Here is an 18,823-nt window from a genome sequence, read left to right on the forward strand (position 1 = left end):
ACTCTTCACTTCGATCAGTTATTTCTTCTAAAGATTGAACAAGTGTACTCTGAATACTAAATGATCACCCCGACTTAATGTACGGAAGAGGCCTAGGAGATACAAGAAGGCCAACCCTTCTTCATAAAAAAAAATTGTTTACTTTTGCTGTAAATCACTGTAATTATTTAAGGTATGCTATAAACATTATGTGCATGTTTTTAGATGAAAATGTACCTTGTAATTTTTACATGGACCAGATACTAAAGGAAAGTAGAGTGAAAAGTTGCTAGAAAGGAACATTTTGTCATCGATAAACTTGTCGAAGAACAATAGTCCTCTGTTCGTATAGTGGTCTGCGCGTGAGCTTACGTAAGCATAATCTATGTGATGAGTTGACATTGATGGAACGTTGACAGGTTCTAGGCTGGACCAAATTTTAGCAATGTGTAAAAATAAACAGCTAAATAAGACTTTGATCAGTTAATGACTCCCAAGAAGACTATCGTTAGGTGAGAAAACGCGATCGTTAAATACAGGTTAGGAAACTCTCCAAGGACAGGCAATAATAGATGTTTTTAGCTTTAAGTGTAAATTGCCCATTTCAGATCATGCAATGTTATATGTTATTTAGAGAACTCCTCTTTTATCTATCTGAAAATTAATCATTCATTTCCAGGTGGGTTTTTCTGAATTTGATAAAATAATTCTCAAGGGTAACTTCGCATGGTCTGAAATTGGGACAACAGACAAACAAGGCTAAAAAGGTCTATAGCTGCATTGTCTTAAGAAATTTAAACTACAACAACACTTAACCCTGGTTTTCACTAGCGACGCAAGCACAAGCGCAAGCGCAAGCGAAATCACGCAAAAAGGACAAATTTTGATCCTTGTTTTTGTGCCTGCCGCAAGCACAAGCAAAAACATCAAAATGCAATACGCTTGTGCTTTTGCTTGAGTCAAAGCCGTTTTAATGGTGAAATAAATACTAGTTATGCAACGCTTTCGAGTGGTATACTATGGAATATCCCACGAGTCACTTGTATTATCTCGGTATACACACGAGCCTTTAGGCGAGTGTGTATGCCAAGAAAATACAAGTGAGAAGTGGGATATTCCATAGTATACCACGAGAAAGTGTTGTGTAACTATTTTATACCATGCCATAGAAAATACGCTTACTAAATTTCGTCGAGAATACAGTCGCAGCGCACTATGGGAAGGTTGGGTTGAATACCGTCGAATATACAACGGCTTTCCTGTATTCTGATTGGCTGTATTTTCTATGGCATGGTATAAATCCTGTTATCCTTGCGCTTGTGCTTGCGTCGCTTGTGAAAACCAGGGTTTAAAGGCAAAGTGTGAATTTATCTCGGTGTAAGAACCTGTGTAATTTTTCTTTGTTGTGGAGCTATATTGTTTCCCAGCTGCTCTATATTGCTTCGCGGTTCTTCGTTGTCTTGCTCGTTCTTTGTTTTACACCATTGTTGAGTTTCAAAGGTTCCGTACTTTGAGGAAGAGCCCAAAGTTTCAAACGCTCATATATATGCAACGTTTCAAGGAAATATCTATTTTATTACCTAAAACGCTTATTAGGATATCACAGCCAGAGACACCCTCTTGATTTTATTGTTTTCCACAGAATTTGCGACAGCCAAAATCAAATCCAAGATGAAGATGCTTGCAGTTTCGCCACTGTTTATCGTAGCTTTGTGTATCATGCAATGGGGCGTATCAGGTATTGAAAATGGATTGTCTTTGATTGCAAAGTAATAATAGTTTACTAAATTATTTTAAATAAGTTAATACGTAAAGCTAGAAAGTAGGACTTGATGTAATTCTTCTTAAATTTATAGACATTCATTTTAGTTTTTTATTTTTAACTTTTCTTTTCTTTTTTCTTTTTTTTAGCTTCACATTTGTAATATGTTTTTAAGGAAAGTTGGTGTGATGTCTAATCGACTGAATTAAATGTAGATGTAGATGAAGATTGTTCCCAATTTTGAATGCAGTGTGATTGCACTCGATTCACTAAGAATACATGATTAAAATCAATGGAGAAGCTATGGTATAGGAAGAATTGACCTGTAAAGAATACACTATATGTTACGGAACTGAGATACCAAGGTCCATACATTTGGTCGAAACTTAGTAATGAACTCAGGACTTTACCAAGCCTCAAAGCATTCAAGGCATAAATATGCAACGTAGACTTTTCAAATCAGTCACATAGACAACAACAGTAGTGGCTGTGCACAAACTTAGCTTAGTAATTTACGAATATCGTTGTGATGTTCTTTCTTAATTACCTTATTCTTACTAATTTTCGCGCGTACTTAATTTCGCGAGTATTAATTTTCGCGATTGCAAGAAAACTAAGAGAAAAAGTGTACTAAATTCCGCAATTTTGTCAGTGTTTTATGGATCAGTCGTCAAAGACTAAGGAACAACTGAAAATATACAAAGGGGTTTACTTTAGGGGTTTTGGCCGATTTACAAGCTGAAGAAAACAGTAATCAGAGGAAGGGTGCTAGTCGCAAGCAAGACGGAAAGATATTTTCAAAGATAGATAGTTGCAGTTCCAAACATTTAAAATTTGTATTGTTTTGCTATATAATGTGGTATTAATTTTCGCGTGATTAAATTTCGCGCAATGTCTTTTTCGCGCGTAATAAATTTCGCATTTATGTTAAAATCACGAAAATGGCGAAAATTAGTAAGAATATTAGGTAGTTTAAATTAATTTTATATTCGCACATCGTAAAAAGCTTTTTTAATTAGTACCTTATGGAGTAGATATGTGTCCACATTTAGCTTATACAGCTAAATAAATTGACGCATAAATAACGTTATTTATTTATTTTTACTTTAAGATGAGATTTAGAGAATCTCCTCCAAAATCGTAACCTCTTTTTTGTCTCTGGTTGAGAACGGTACTTGGATGCCAAGAAATTATTTCTTTTCCTTACCAAAACTCGAACTTGGAGGATCAAAAACTGTTAATGAGTATTTACTGCTAACTTTGAAAGACTTTTAAATTAATCTACCTCCCCTAATTAAGTGGCCACTTCAATGAAAGCGCTAGAAAACGTCCTCACGACAAAAATCCGAAAAATCTATACAAGATGATTCATCTGAAAAAAAAAAATGCCAAATTCTGTTGATATTTCCTAAGTTTAAGGTTCAGAACCTCCTTTTTAGCAATCAACAGATCAATGCAAATTTTTATTTGCCCCCGCAGGGTTTTGGCCCAGAGGCCAAAACCCGAGGAGGCATCATTGAAATCCGCGCGAATATAGAGTATATATAGTATATACCAGAAAAATTCTCGATTTGATCAATTTTTGCCCGCAAATAGTCTCGGGAGTTGTAAAATGCCGACAAGCTGAAAGCCCGCAAGTAGGTATCGGGAGTTGTAAAATGCCGACATACGGTGATTGATCAATGATGACGCAAGTAAACGATGATTGGGTAATGATGACGGCCCTGGCATGAGCACGTGCACGGATGACAACAAGCAAACAAACGACGCTTGTAAAGGTTGATTAGTTGGGCAGAATTTTGAAAAAGATAATTTGAGGTTTTATTCGAGGCCTATTCATTTCACAATGTCTAAAAGCCGAAAGCAATGCAATTGTTGAAAAGACTTCGCGATAATTAACTAAGTAACTCGCAGAGAAGTAAGAAAATCCACATTTTTTACATCTGAGTGGCCGAAGAAGAAATATGTCTAGGAACACGTACGAACATATCAAGCCATATCTTCAAATTTGTCTGCGATTTACGATAAGCAAGCCTTAGTCCAAAACCGCGATTTACCAAGCGCAAACTACTTGAACGGAGAAAAGCCTTGATCAGTCTATCTCCTAGACTTTCTCAAAGACCTTCGACGCGCGGTTTAGGTATGTCGGTTTAGGTATGTCGCCCTCTCGCGACTTCGTCACTCGCGGTCGTCGCCCGGGGGGGGGGGGGTGTACTCGAAAAAGTTTTGTACGGGGAGGCTCCGCCCGGAGATCCAACCCCTTACCCTTTTATATACCATTTGGATAGAAAAGGTACCCCTTTTGTATACCTTTTATTGCAAAAAGGCACCCCTTTCATATACCTACAGGACATCACATTTACCTAAAACGGGAAGTTTTCTTGCCATTTTTATGTAGCGCTTAATAAATTACGACGATACAGCCAAAAGTTGCGTCTGCTCCAAATATTTATTGTAAAGGCCTTTTAAAATATTATTATGGCAGATTTCCCTACCCTTTCATATACCTAAATTTGTGAAATCCCTACCCTTTTATATACCTGTAGCCTGAAAAAGGTACCCCTTTCGGGCGGAGCCTCCCCGTATAGGCCATTATAGGGAGTGCCCCCCCCCCCCGGGTCGCTTCGCGACGCTTTTCGGCTCGCTTCGCTCGCCAATAGAGGGCGACTTGGTGCAAGTCTATCTATCTCCGGACGAGATTTACAAGAAATTTAAAAAAAGATCTCGAGATAATTGTTTAAGACTCGCGGCAGGCGAAACCGGAAACCAGAAGCAAGCGACTTTTAGAAAGTCAAGCGTTTTCATTGTCAAAGGTGAGAAATTATTTCGTTATCCTTTCCTTTTAAAAGTTTTTTTTTTTTTTTTTTTTTTTTTTAATATAGCTCTTTTATTTATTTACACACACTTACATAAAGCTTACATTAACTTACTTAGACTTACATATGGGTACATAAATACAAATACATTTACAAAACTTACTTACATCGACGTTACTACGTTAACTACTATGTTACATTTACATTTACACAAAGTCGGAGACTGTATTCCAAGTGGTGAAAAGAATAAATAAATAAAAAAGTAAATAGGTAGATAAAAAAATAAATAAATAAATAAATAAATAAATGAGTAACTAAAAAAAAAATGAACTGAAGATTGATGTTCTCCTTCTGTTTTCAATTTAAATTAAATTGATGTTCTCTAGAGGGTGCCACTTTTTGTTATGTATTTCTTGTCTATTGTTTCTTATAGCAATGTTACATTCAATTCTTTCTATACTTTTTATTTTGGTTTTTAAATGAGTTAGTAAAGGTTTAGATTTTTTGAGACGACTTTGATATATTACTTGTTTTCCCATAATGATAATGTGATTAAGCAGAAGCCAGTGTGATCTTGTTTGTAACAGACCAAAAAGAATATCACATTCATTTAACAGATCTAAATTTATCCCTACACCATTTAGCCAAAAAACAACAGACATCCAAAATTCTTTGCTACAGTTGCAGTTACAAAAGAGATGCTCGAGGGATTCCTCTAAGAGATTGCAAAAAGTACACATAGGAGAATCGACTAATTTCATCTTAAACAGAGATTTGTTGGTATAAACAACGCGATTGAGTAATTTATATTGAAAACTTCTTGTTTTTGTGTCCATGGTTGCCTTGTGTGGAACCATGTAAATTTTTTTCCAGTCAAGGGCATGGCCATTAAATAAATTGTTGAATTTTTGTTGAGCAGACGGGGGAGCTTGAATATTTGTTACCAGTGTCCAGTAAAGTTTTTTCGTGGTGAGTTGTTCTAGTTTCACATTTTCGCCATCTATATATATATTGTGATCCAGATCTTTTGGGTCGATGCTTTGCCAAGTTAGAGTTGAATCAGATGACTTAAAGACGTTTTTCCAAGGGGCGGGGAAAGAATTATGAATGCCAAGCAATAGTAGGTAGTCATTCAACACGAGCCCTTTATTTTTAAAAAACAGCCATGGCTGAAGCTTGCCTTGCGCTGATAGGATATCGCCAATACAGAGAATACCTTTAGAAACCAATTTTTCACTGAAGACCGTCTCTTTGTTGATTCTCAAAAAACGATTATTCCATATGATTTCGCTGAGAACGTGCTTCTTAGTTAATATATTGTTGTGTGCTAACTTACACCAAGCAGCGAAGCATTCAAGATAGAATTTAGGTAAGTCCCTTGGTAAGTCCGTCACACTAAAATTGCAATGCATGATGAATTTTCCGCCCTGGTTTTTTAAGATATAGGTGAGGAAGTGTTTCCATGGGCTAGGGTATTTCTCAACGTACTTTTTGAGACAAAGGATACGTTGGGTATTGATCATTGATTCTATATGAGGCATTCGTAGGCCTCCACATTCGTAATCGCTTATTAAGGCTAAGCGCTTAATTTTGTCCTTGCTATTCCAAACAAATTTATATATTATAGAGTTAGCTTGCTTTAAGATATCTTTGTTTAAAGGAATTATAGATGCTCGAAACATAAATTTTGGAATAGCAAACGTTTTGACTATTTGAATTTTTCCGTACAGGGAAAGATTTCTCCATTGCCAACTGCTTAAGGTCTTGCTTAGAGATGTTAAAATTGCATCAAAATTGAGTTCCTGTTTCTTACGCCAGTCGTAAGTAAAGTAAATACCTAAGATTTTCATAGGTTTGTTAACTTTGTCTTCGTCTATATTAGGTAGTTGACCCTTATTGGAATTGTCACCGAGCCAGAGAGCTTCAGTCTTATCGTTATTTAGCTTCAACCCAGAACAGGTTCCAAATCTCTCAAGGGTATCTAACAGTATTTTAAAAGATGGGATGTCTCTTACAAAGGAAGTCAGGTCATCGGCAAAAGCTGTAACTTTAGTTTCCTTGTTTCCAATCACGATACCCCTTATTCTGCAATCATCTCGAATATTTGTGAGAAGTACCTCTAAGGCTAAAATGAAAAGGTAAGGAGACAATGGGTCTCCCTGTCTAACCCCTCTCTGTACCTCAAATAACTGCGTGGAAAAACCATTGTTCAGTACACAACTGGAAATATTGGTATAAAGAATTTTAACCCAGTTTATAAAAGACTCACCAAAACCAAAAGATTCCAAGGTTCTAATCAAAAAAGCCCAGCTAATCGAGTCAAAAGCTTTTTCGAAATCGAAGGCAGTCATAATACCAGAAGTTTTCGTAAGTTTGGTATATTCCATTATATCATCAATGGTTCGAGCGGCATCGAATATTGTTCTGCCTTTTATATAAGCATATTGGTCAGTGCTGATTATATGCGGTAGAACCTTTTCAAGGCGTAAAGCAATAGCTCTTGAGGCAATTTTGACGTCAACATTCAACAGTGAAATGGGTCTCCAGTTCTTTATATATCTCCTGTCCCTTTCTTTCTTTTCTATCAGTTTTATTATGGCCTGTTTTTGAGTGTTTGAGAGTTCCCCGTGCAGGTATGAATAGTTTAATGTGTCGGTCAACTGTTGCCCTAGGATATCCCAGAAAGTTTTATAAAACTCTGCGGTTAGCCCATCATTTCCAGGTGACTTGCCGTTAGAAAAAGTTTGCAGAGCATTGTAACATTCTTGAGTGGACAGTACACCTTCACAGAGCAATTTTGTGTCTTTCATCACTTTCGGCAAAGTTGTATTATTAAAAAAATCAGCATAAATGTCGTCAATATCTTGGTAATCTTGATTTCTGTACAAATTTTGATAAAAGCTTCTAAGTTCGTCCAATATAAGCTGCGAATTGACTATTATTTTCCCTTGACTATCGAACAGTCGGCGAACACAAGTTTTACCACTTCTATTGCTCTCAAGATTAAGAAAGAATTTAGAATTTTTTTCCCCTTTCTCGTACCAGGTTGCTTTAGATCGAATGATTCTACCCTGAATAATATAGTCATAAAGAGACTCATATTCCTGTTTCGACCGCTCTAATTCTGCAGAGGTATCTTCAGAAGGCGATGCGGTATACTTCATTTCACAATTTTTTACTTTTTCTTCTGCTTCAGCCAAGCGAGCTTTACGTTTTTTGCTTTTACTCTTACTATAGCGAATTGTTACTTGTCTTATTCTGTACTTAATTAGGTCCCATAAGACACGTTTGTCAATGACATCCGCAAATTCAGCAAGCCAAATAGGATATTGTGATGTTATCATACTAACATATTTCTCATCGTTGAGAAGACTGGAGTTGAATTTCCAGTACGATGGCCCAAAAGGACGATCTTTGAAGCTGTTTAGATTAAGGATTATGGCTGAATGGTCTGACGGCAGGAATAATATTAGTTTTAGAGATGTAATCTTGAATAGAGTCAGTTATAAGCCAGTAGTCCAGGCGACGCTTGATGGGAGGGTTTTTTTGAGACCAAGTGAATTGCTTGGTTTCGGGATTTTGTAGTCGCCATATATATCGACCAGATCATGTGCGAGCATGAGTTCTTTAATGTTTTGGACTGAAGATTTGGCAACCATCCTTCCTCCTAGATTATCGAGAGCCGAATTAAAATGAACGTTAAAATCACCACCCAATATGATATTGTAACTGGAATCTGTATTCATATCTTCCAGAACTGATGATATTATTTCGAAAAAGTCGCATTGCTCTGAGCATTTTGTAGGCGCGTATAAATTAAGCAATAAGAAGGGCGCTTCCTGAATAAGAGCTTGTATAGCGACAAAACGGCCGTTAATATCTTCTTTCAAACATATTAGATCAAATTGAAGTGTCTCACTAATAAGTACAAGAACTCCTCTACTATGGTTAGAGCCGTGAGAGTAAAACATTTGTCCTCTGTACTGAAATTTCCATTCGTTGACAACTTCCGGTGTGCTGTACGTTTCTTGTAGGAACGCAATATCTGCTTTTTGTTTTTCAATCCAAGTAAAAATTGATTTTTGCTTATAAAAGTCACGAATCCCTCGAGCATTCAAAGAAACCATCTTAAAATCTACCTCCGCCGCTTCGAAGTTTTGACAATAATACAATAGAATAGAGTGGCAACGACTGAGAACATTATAAGTGAGTAAAGGCAAATAGTCAGGTCGCTTAGGGCAAATTTTTGGAGAAATCGTGACACGGTTGATAAAAGCACCAAACTTTGCAGAATGATTCTTTAAAGACTATTAAATAAATTTATCCGTGGCTCCACCTGAATTTTTCCTTGCAATTTGCAAAATATGCTTAACATTTTGACCACGCACAATCTCTCAAGCACCGCTACCACGCCATTTTGAATTGATTAAATTAAAGTGGGACAGCAAAAAAATTTCTCTACTCCGTAAGTAATTTGCAGTTTTATGCTTAAATGTTGCAAAAATATATGTAACTTGAAGGCATTGTTGAAGTTTTTTGCTAAAATTGTAATTTTTAGATGCAGTATTCTAAAATGTTTATTATGGTAATTATACAGTAGAATCCGGTAACTCGAACTCGGATAACTCGAAAACCCTGCTAAGTCTAAATTTCGTTTCCCTCGATCAAAATTTGGGTCAAATTTACCCCGATAACTCGAATTTCGGTTCTTGCAACTCGCTACGAATTCCCATTGATTAGAGCAACGAACAGATCACGTTAATTTGACAGCCTTTTTCCATTCTTATCATAAGAATTTATGATCGTGAGTTTCTGACGAGATAAGTTTAATATGCACTGTACTGTATACTGAAGCGCTAAAAAATCAGCAAACTATTAATAATTAACTTGGCAACCGCGCTAAGCGGAACTGCTAACTGGAACTGTTTTTCGTTTCCCTTTAGAGGTCGAGTTACCGGGGTTCTACTGTATTTATGCGCTTGTAGTTTGTGGCCGCCGAGGGATGCGGAACATGCTTAAAGAAGCACAAATTTTGGCCAAGGCAGCTGCAATAATAAGAAAATACATTTTCAGCCATGAGGCATATAAATTTGATGGTCGATTGTTTTCATAAAATAGTCAAGAAGCGTCGTTACCATCTTACCTCAAAATCATAATATTCTTAATTTTCAATGGAGACGGTTTGAAAAAGCAAGATAAAAAATAACCAAAATCGTGAACCGCCTCTGCCTGTCTACATTGACTTGAACATACATAGATCGAGAAGCAAGCGGATCATTCAGCATTTACACCAGCTGGGAATTTCTACTCCTATGTCAGGGTCACACTTACCGGCGATATCGATCTTTCTCTTCCCGCCGCAAAAAAAAAAGAACGCCTGATCGCACGTTAGGGTCGCACAGCTTCAATTTTGGACAGCAGAAGCCATGTGCCAGCACTTTGACGCCCTGCCTGCCTGCGAAAGGTCTGTTCACTGTTGGGCCTTAGACAACCTTCAAAAAGCTCTTTATTGGTACCGGCATCAGTCTCCTCCAGTTTCCAACTGAGAACCAACCGGGTAAACGTATACCACCAGTTACGATTCCCCTATCTGTACCTAGAAAGCTCTCTGCCATTGTTCCACGCTATGTCTGGTTGTAATGCTACATCCATGCAGTTTTAGGGAAAAGGGCAGACTTGGCAGGCATTTAAAGAAGAAACAGAAACAATTGCCTTTTCAGCCTCTCTCATCCGTTTAAATCCCTTGATGCCGACTGTGAGCACTTCCGTAAAATTGAACGGCTGGTTATCATTGTTTATGACAGAGAGAGTTCGTCCTTGCCCCTTAACTAAACTAGGATTTACTTTTTTAAGAACGTTCATGGAGAAGATGCCACCGACGGAAAATGCTTTGTTTTAACTCACTTTAATAAGGCTCAGCAAAATATCCCTACACCAGACTTTATTTTAACCGAACATTGCAACGATTTCTACACCTTATCGAGTTTCACTCTCCTTATATTTTCATGTTTTTATGTTTATTTTTGGATCAAGGGGGTGGCTAGCCACCCAATCCAACGCCACTAGATCCACTCCTGTCTAGGATATTACAGTTAATTTTTTCAAGCCTTAAGCCACCGCATTTTTTACTTTTGTCATTAAAAACGACTGCGTGGAACGCTAGGGTTAGGGAACCTTAAAATCGCGTGGTTTTTTCTTCAATTTACCTTATGGGTTATCAATATCAAGTACTCTGATAAATGCTTGTCCAAAGGGAACATTGAAGAACAGCGTTTATGAATTTATGTAAATTAGATAAAAACGTTCTTGTTTAAAGTCAAGAAAAATAAAAAAATTCGGATGGAGCCACGAATAAACTTAAAGCAAGTATCAAAAAATGGCTGCATGCAAAACTTGGGGCTTTTATAACAAAATCTAATCGATCACTTACGAAGGGGCATTGCGGAACAACTTTTATGAATATATGCAAATGAGCTAAAATCGTTCTGGTTTAAATTTCAAGAAAAAATAAAATAATTCAGATGGAGCCACGGATAAACTTAAATAAAGTATAGAAAGGAGTCCGCATGCAAAAATTGGTGCTTTTATCACGCAAGTAACGATTATTACGCTAACCGACCTGACTAAAAAGGGAACATACCTATGCGCATTTCGAGTTAAAATAACAAGGTCAAAGTCAACAAAAATTCCCCAAAGGGAGGAACATAAATAGAGATTCAAAAAGTAATTACAACACAAAAAAAACACATATAATATACTTGGACATTCTACTCACCAACAGCCCCAAAGCGCGATGTGTGGGCATCCTATTAACTCTTACCGAGTGGCGTGCTAGAAGGAATGGCTACCGAGTAGACGCGACTTTAAAGCTCCTCGGGTTTCTCGAAATTTATCGCTCAAATTATCCTAGCCTATGGACAGCCCTTCACTATCTGGTAAAAGAAAAGTCAGTTTGATTTCACCTAACGGGGTTAAGTCTTCTCCGGAGGAAAAAAGGACACGAGAAGAAGAATTCGGCGAAGTTAGTGAGAACGACGAAGTGCTCACCGCTCTTGACATGGCTGGAGACTTAGCCACGAAGATGGACTTGGCGTTATCTAAGTTGGAGAAACTTGATACAATTGAAAAACGCCTGGACAGCGTGATTGCCTCTATCTCCAGCATCGAAGAAACTGTCGGCCGTCTCGATAAAGACGTTTCAACTTTGAAGAAGAAGACCAGTAAGACCGAGAAGAGGGTCAACGAACTCGAGGAAGGTGCAAAATTTAATGAAACAGAACTTTCTGACATCAAGCGCGACACTAAGAAAGCCCAGTTCGATACCGAAGAACTAAGAAAGCAAGTTTTGTATCTGGAGGCCTATAGTAGGCGAGAGAATTTGAAGTTTGCTGGAATACAGGAAAATATTCCTGAAGGTCAACAGACGGAAAACACTAAAGAGTTAGTATACGAGTTCCTTTTAAAAGTTGATCGTTGTCATGAAGCGTGATTTACGATAAGAAAGCCTTTGTCCAACTGACCGTGATTTACCAGGCACAAACTACTTGAATGGAGAAAACTTCAAAAGTCTTGATCGGTCCACTTCCGGACGAAATTTTAATTTTACAAGATGATATGCGGCAACAAGAAAAGAAATTCAAAAGAGATCTCGAGATGCATTGTGATTATTTAAAACTCGCGGCAGGCGTTTGCTTTGACAGAGGTAAGAAATTCTTTCGACATCCTTTTCTTTCTAAAGATTGATCATTCTCATGTCATTCTTCATGCTCGGGCTCTCAGCCCATATATTTATAAAACAATTGGGCCGGCTCAAATGGTAATTTTAAAACGTTTTGCTGTTTCTAAAGTTTATCCTCGCTGATATCAAGACTTTACCACAGTGAAGTGAGTTCGATTCGAGCTCGCAAAGCGGCCCATTCAAAGCGACGAAGTCGCGAAAACGTGCCACGCAAGTCGCGATAGGTCGACCGTCCCGGCGTGTTAAATTAATAAAGACGACGGACTTTTTCTAAAGTCTAACTTGAGTCTAGCTGAGATCCCCCACCACACCAAAACATGACAAAATGATGTCAAGATGCTGTTGCGTTCTTGTAATTAAATGATTTACCGTATCATAATTGTGTTCGACGGTAGGAGAACGCATCCTAATCTTGCAGTGGCCTGTGGCCCTGCGGTTGTCCTGTGAACGCGCAAGCGAAAGTGGTTCTATGTGTGGTACTATGTATGTCGGTATGTGGCAAGTTGGCCTCGATCTCATGTGCTTAGACATTAGAAAGCAATTAATTGCGTCACAGCAACATCGACAAAGACAGCGCGCGCAAAAACAATTCAATTAAGCCGATACCGCGCCAGCTAGGCTCTAAACAGTTTTTGCGTTCGACGTTGATCAGTGGTTGATCCCGCGGTTGTCCTGTGAACGCGCAAACGAAAGTCGTTCATGTGTCGTTCTATGTATCTTGGTACGTGGCAGGTTGACTAATTATTGACATCACAATTTCGTCCCGAGAGACCCTGGGAACGAAGTTGATTCGATCTAACGATCTTCTTCGGTTTGCGTTTTCGAGTTTACCTCGTGAGTTGTACTGAAAACTAAACGTTTCGCCAGTGCTCCCTTCAGCAGTAGTAAAAAAAAATTGCTGTGCTTCCTCGTGCGCTGTTGGATTGAGATTGTTTCGCTGATAGTTTGATGTTGGACGCGCGCTTTATGTTGCGCGCGTGATCGTTTCAAATTTGTATGACGATATAAACAGACGCGTAACTCGGTTTACGTTTGCTAACCTTATCTTGGGTACCTATCTTGGGTCGAACGCACTCCCCTAATCTCTGATTATAACTAGTTAATAATTATCCAAAATAGAAAATTAATTTCCAATCAAATGTCTGAATTGTAGAAAAGGATGAACAGCAAAGAAAAAACGATAAACATCGTCGAAACTTCGGGGCAACCTAGTGTCAGCTATTTCTAGTTGTAGTATTAAGTTTACACAGCTTGTAAAGCGCACTTGATTATACATTTTCATGCATGGAAAGTTGCGATATATAGAGGATAAAACATGGTTGCGTGGAGATATGAAATTTATCTTCGAGTGTTCAAATCGATAGCTTACGAGTGAGCGCAATTCTGTTTATTATATAAACCTACTTATTGTGATGTTTTGACGATTTTCTGAAGATTTCTGACGATTTTCCGAAGATTTCCGAAGAATTTCAAATTTGTTGTCCGTAGGTCGTACGAATGTTTTCGAACATTTTCCGAAAACTTCCGACAATTTCCAAAGACTACCGAAGATTGCCTAGGAAGATCCATTCAAACATGGCAAACACGGCGAGCTGATTGGTCAAAAATGACATTTTTATCCACACATGTGTGATACCATTTTTATCGATTTGCTACCACTTGCTATACCACTGCATTTTATATAATAAATATTTTTATCATCATCATTATCATCATCATCATCATCATCATCATCATCATCATCATTATTAGTACTATCATTATAGTGAAAAAGGTTTAACTTCCCAGCTAACACCTAGTGCCTCTGCATTCGCAGTTTTGGGGTGCGAGTTTAACTAAATCATTTTTGAGGGATTTAGATAAAAGTTAAATTTTTCTAGGAGTTAGTTTTTTGTTAACTTGATTTTTCTCTTATCTTTCAGCTGTTCCCATACCTGAGCCTGAGCTCGATCTAGATCGGCGAGATGTACTAGGTTAGTTTCTTACAGAGGCTAGTTTCTTATCCAAAATAGGCCTTATCACGGTTTTCGACGCCATTTTGACGAGTAGGCAAAGCGGGTAGAAATTACAGTGTTTGTATAAGAATCCGACGGCAAATATCTTTTACAAAAATTGAATTCTGGACAGCTAATGAATTGTAAAGTTAAGATACTAGGCAAAAGTTTGTATTCACCGAGTTTGAAGGATGTAGCTGGGGTGACAAACTAACTCCCGAGTTAGGATTTTAGTTTGATTTTCGAGTTTGATTTTCGAGTAAGGATTTTCGAGTCAGGATCGTTTTGGCGAAGCAAAACCCATAACAATTATTGAAAGCTAACCGTAAACAGGCTAACCGGAGTGCATAGGATGCTAACGGAAAATAGCTACACGTAAGATTTTACCTTTATTTTATAATTTACATGGTCCTTCTGAATTTTAAAATTCATCTACTCAGGCTCTGATAAGAAATTGAAGTTGGTGTTATCACGGATAATTACTTACATCTTCAGCTTGGAAAAAGGGTGGGAAATAACGCCATAGAATTTAAATAATTACGGTACTCGATTTCCTGAAGGATTCCGTCTTAATAATTTTTAACCGAACATTTCGGTGTATTCAGATCCACCATGAACCAACAACACGGTTATAATACCCGAAATGGCTACATGCCCAAAGTTAGTAGGCCAAGAACGGAATGGGGATAAAGCAAAACATATTATAAAGCCATTAATGACTGGACCACACTACCAAGTGCTTTAAAGAAACTGATGCCGAAAACTATTTTTAAATACAAACTGAAACAGTTTTTGTTAATCATTTTAACCTTAGTTAGTAGTACAGTCAACTTTCTCTTAACGGACACCTCTATAAGACGGAAACCTCCATAAGACGGACACCTGGTGATGGTCCCTGCCGTTTTTCAGTCATTTTACTGTAACAAAACTCTCTGTAAGACGGACACCTCTCTAAGACGGAAAACGGACACTTTGAAACTGCCAACGGACACGCACAAAAAGTGATTTTTTTTTAGTGAATAATACTGCAAAACTTGGTATCGACATATAGCAAAGTAAGTCAGCGCCTTTAGAATACCAAACTTACCAAAAACAATCCGCTATAAAGTATTACTTCTCTGCGTAAGTGTATGGGTACCAAAGAGGTAGTTTACTACTTACAGTAATACCGTTTGTAATGAGCAAACTAAACGAGTCGAATTTCTGATATTGTTTCTGTTCCACTTTATAGGTTTTGCTAAAGTAAGCGACTTAAAACAGTCGTGTATTTGCTGTGCATAGCCGTTAATCTTTATCATCTCGAAATTTCTGGTGTCACGTTACCTCGAATCTTTATAAGGCGGACACCTCTCTAAGACGGACAGTTAGGGCCGGTCCCGACGGTGTCCGTCTTAGAGAGAGTTGACTGTATTTTAATTCTTGTTCTAGTTTTTAACCTTAGTTAGCGTACCGCATTGATTTTGTCTTTTTAATGTATTTTAAGGTTTAACATTTATTTTCTCAGAGGACCCTCCTGAAAACCACCCCTAGGTGATTGGAGGCCTCCTCTAAAAATATTATGTATTATTATTTTTATTATTAATTTCAATGAAACCGTTTGAAAGAATTGGTGTTTCGTTTCCAGATACCTGTCAAGGAGAGTGGACCCAGTTTGAATCTTACTGCTACTTGGTAAGTGCTGAGATCCATCCTCATTCCGTCGCTAAGCAGTGGTGTACTGAACGACAAGGATACCTGGTAAAGATCAACAGTGCTGAAGAAAACGAATTTGTCCTGCAACTCGTGAGACAGAAGGCTCCATCACTGAAACAAGTTTGGATCGGACTGGAGTGGATTGGCAAGAATTTCTACTGGGGTGATCTGTCGTATCCGGTCTACCACAACTGGGCTCCAAATGAACCAAATGGGAATGCCAGAGAGCCATGCGGCATGATGTTTGTCGGTGGCTACGCAGGAGAGCTTCCATATAAATCGTCTGGTTATTGGAATGATTTTCTTTGTGACGTGCAGCAAAACTGGCACAACGGCCTCGTCTGCAAGCGACTCCGACCACTTCGAGCTAGCTAGTTGGCAAGCCTCCAAATCAACCAAAGATTCAAGCCGCAAGTAGTCACTGGGGTAATGGTTTCCTCGTTCATTCACACAGAAAAGCGTGGAATTCTTGCTATATGGGGCATTTTAAAATGTAAATGATAATAGAAGTAAACTGAATAATTAAATAACCAACTGAAATAATTGTAAATGACAATTAAGGTGTAGACGTTACAGCGGCTTGGAAATAAAAAAAAATATGATGAATTTTTGTTTCGTCATTTTTAATGGATCTAAGTCAAGTATGCTACTTATACGAGGCACTAACGATTATATAATTCAGTTGCCAATGGTGATTTGTTAATCGCGATCGTTGTTCACGGTATTTTTGTTAATTGCGAATGTCGCATATTATATTTTAAACCCATCGACACTTGCTCAGCAATCTGCTCTGAAAAATCGATAAATGTTGCCCGCATTTGAATTAATATTCGGAAAATGAGTTGCTTTTTCTAGACCATATCTGACCTAAAAGAACAATTGACTATAAAATCGGCATAATTCCAAGAACAATTTTATTGCAGATTTCATCTTTATTATTTTCGCCCTCTCGGACGCAGACATGGAACTGTGAAGCTTACGAATTCTATGGGGAAATTGACAAACAGCATTCTAGTAAAGTCACGTCGTAAATTCACGTCGTATATTTCATTTTATTTTCATTTCATTTTGTTTAACTCATCAAGAGTTACAGTCATGTGACCGTAATATCCGAAATGGTGGAACGCGGGAAATTGAAAGCCTAAAATGCCTGCTTTACTTATTTGTTTCAGACATCGCGATTCAGGTTAACAAGGTATTTCCAGAAATAGATGTTGTGTCGCTTTTCAAGTTGTACTAAAACGGTAACAGTACAACCAAAAAGCGCAACTATAACAGAGTATTCGGACTGATTATATGTAGTAACTCCGTCTCATTTCAAAATAAGAGAACGACCGTACGAAGTTACGATCTTACGCTTTTCTTAGCTCAGATTTACTTTTTTTACGGCGCTTGACTCGTTGACTTTTTTCATTTACTTATACCATAAATCACAACAAAAATAACGAATTTAAAAAAAACGAAACATCAACAAACCTTTTAAGTTCCTTTTTTTCCTTTCTGTTTTCTTTGTAAAAACTCTATGCAACGCCCATTTTGAGTAAATTAGCAAGAAAATTGTTCTCTCTTTGCAAAAACAAGTCTGAAGCAAACGAATTATTTTTGCGACTAAAAACTTTCCTTTATGACATAACAAAGGGTAAAACAGCGCGTGCGAAAATCAATCAATGAGATTTGCCCTAGTTTTACTGATCCTCCTTCGCGCGCGCTCGCGCGCGCACAAAAAGGAAAGAAAGAAAAGAAAAAAAGTGTACGGCGTGCGGAGCGGTACAAGGAAGGCTGTTTTTCTCGAGAGATGCCCTAATCCCGTTGTTGAATCGTTGCAACGCGCAAACACAACCGTCTTGCATTATAGGTGCCAGGATTGGCACTGGCGATGTATAACAAACAAACAAACAAAAACACAGACTTCATCTGTATGCATAAACAGACTTGTTTACGCTAAATGGGTTTTAGGAAGACAGTGCGCATGCATAGAGTTTTCCCGGCCGAAAACCCACCTCTATCACTGTTTCACTGTGGTCTTGTACATACCGAATACCTAGTTCTTTTGAAAGCCAAGGGTTTATTTTTATTATTGGAAAAGCTTTGAAATATTTAGCATTCAACCTTGCCTTTTTAACCCATCCTTCGCCACCTCCCCCCGCTTAAGTGATCCACTCCTTAACGGTTTCTTATCGTCTTTTTGGTGACTTTCTACCATGTAATACCTTCTAGTAGTTCCAGGACTTCATCGATTTGAAGGTAATTCAGTGTTTAGGATAAAAAAACTTAAGACTCATTAAGAAACCCCAGGCAGCTCCTTAAACAACAGTTGGGTTTCCAGGGGCGGATCCAGGATTTCAAAATGGGGGGGGGGGGGGGGGGGAGGGGGGTGGATGGCAGACCATTAGGGCCTAACCCTAACCCTAACCCTAATCCTAAGTGGCGGCAGACGGCGAAACGTGGCGTAACAACAACCAGACATGAGCGAGAGCTGATTTTTCTTTCTTTATTTATTTTCTATTTCAAATAAAGTGACATTTCGAATTTTTTTTTTACTGAAAAATGGGGGGGTGGATATCCACCCTATCCACCCCCTGTATCCGCCCCTGGTTTCAAACCTTAGCTTTGGAGTATTATGTTGAAGAATGAAAGGTCGTTGCATTTCCAAGAAATCAGACATTTTTAATGAACTGACTGGAAACAATTTGAATAAACGTACTAAAAATACTTCCACAGCATATTTTAAACTCATTTTTTTCTCTTTTGGACAATAGTTATATTTCACATTAATACATTAATACATACAAAAGTAACAGTCAAGTCACTTCAGAATAAAATTTATTGCTACAGTTCATCC

At 37.9% G+C, this 18,823-nt stretch overlaps 1 protein-coding gene across 1 annotated transcript; it reads left to right on the forward strand.

Annotated features, from left to right (window-relative positions):
• The first annotated feature begins 240 nt into the window (after window positions 1–240).
• Window positions 241–16,990, forward strand: LOC144655420 (snaclec coagulation factor IX-binding protein subunit A-like). Its single transcript, XM_078515681.1, has 4 exons — window positions 241–518; window positions 1,622–1,717; window positions 14,218–14,268; window positions 15,914–16,990. Exons 2-4 carry the CDS (start codon window positions 1,651–1,653, stop codon window positions 16,354–16,356), a joined length of 561 nt encoding a protein of 186 aa, XP_078371807.1. The 5' UTR covers window positions 241–518; window positions 1,622–1,650; the 3' UTR covers window positions 16,357–16,990.
• The last annotated feature ends 1,833 nt before the right edge of the window (window positions 16,991–18,823 follow it).

This window comes from Oculina patagonica, chromosome 5, assembly GCF_052425735.1.
Source record: "Oculina patagonica isolate OP01 chromosome 5, crgOcupat, whole genome shotgun sequence".
NCBI classification, from domain to species: Eukaryota; Metazoa; Cnidaria; class Anthozoa; order Scleractinia; family Oculinidae; genus Oculina; species Oculina patagonica.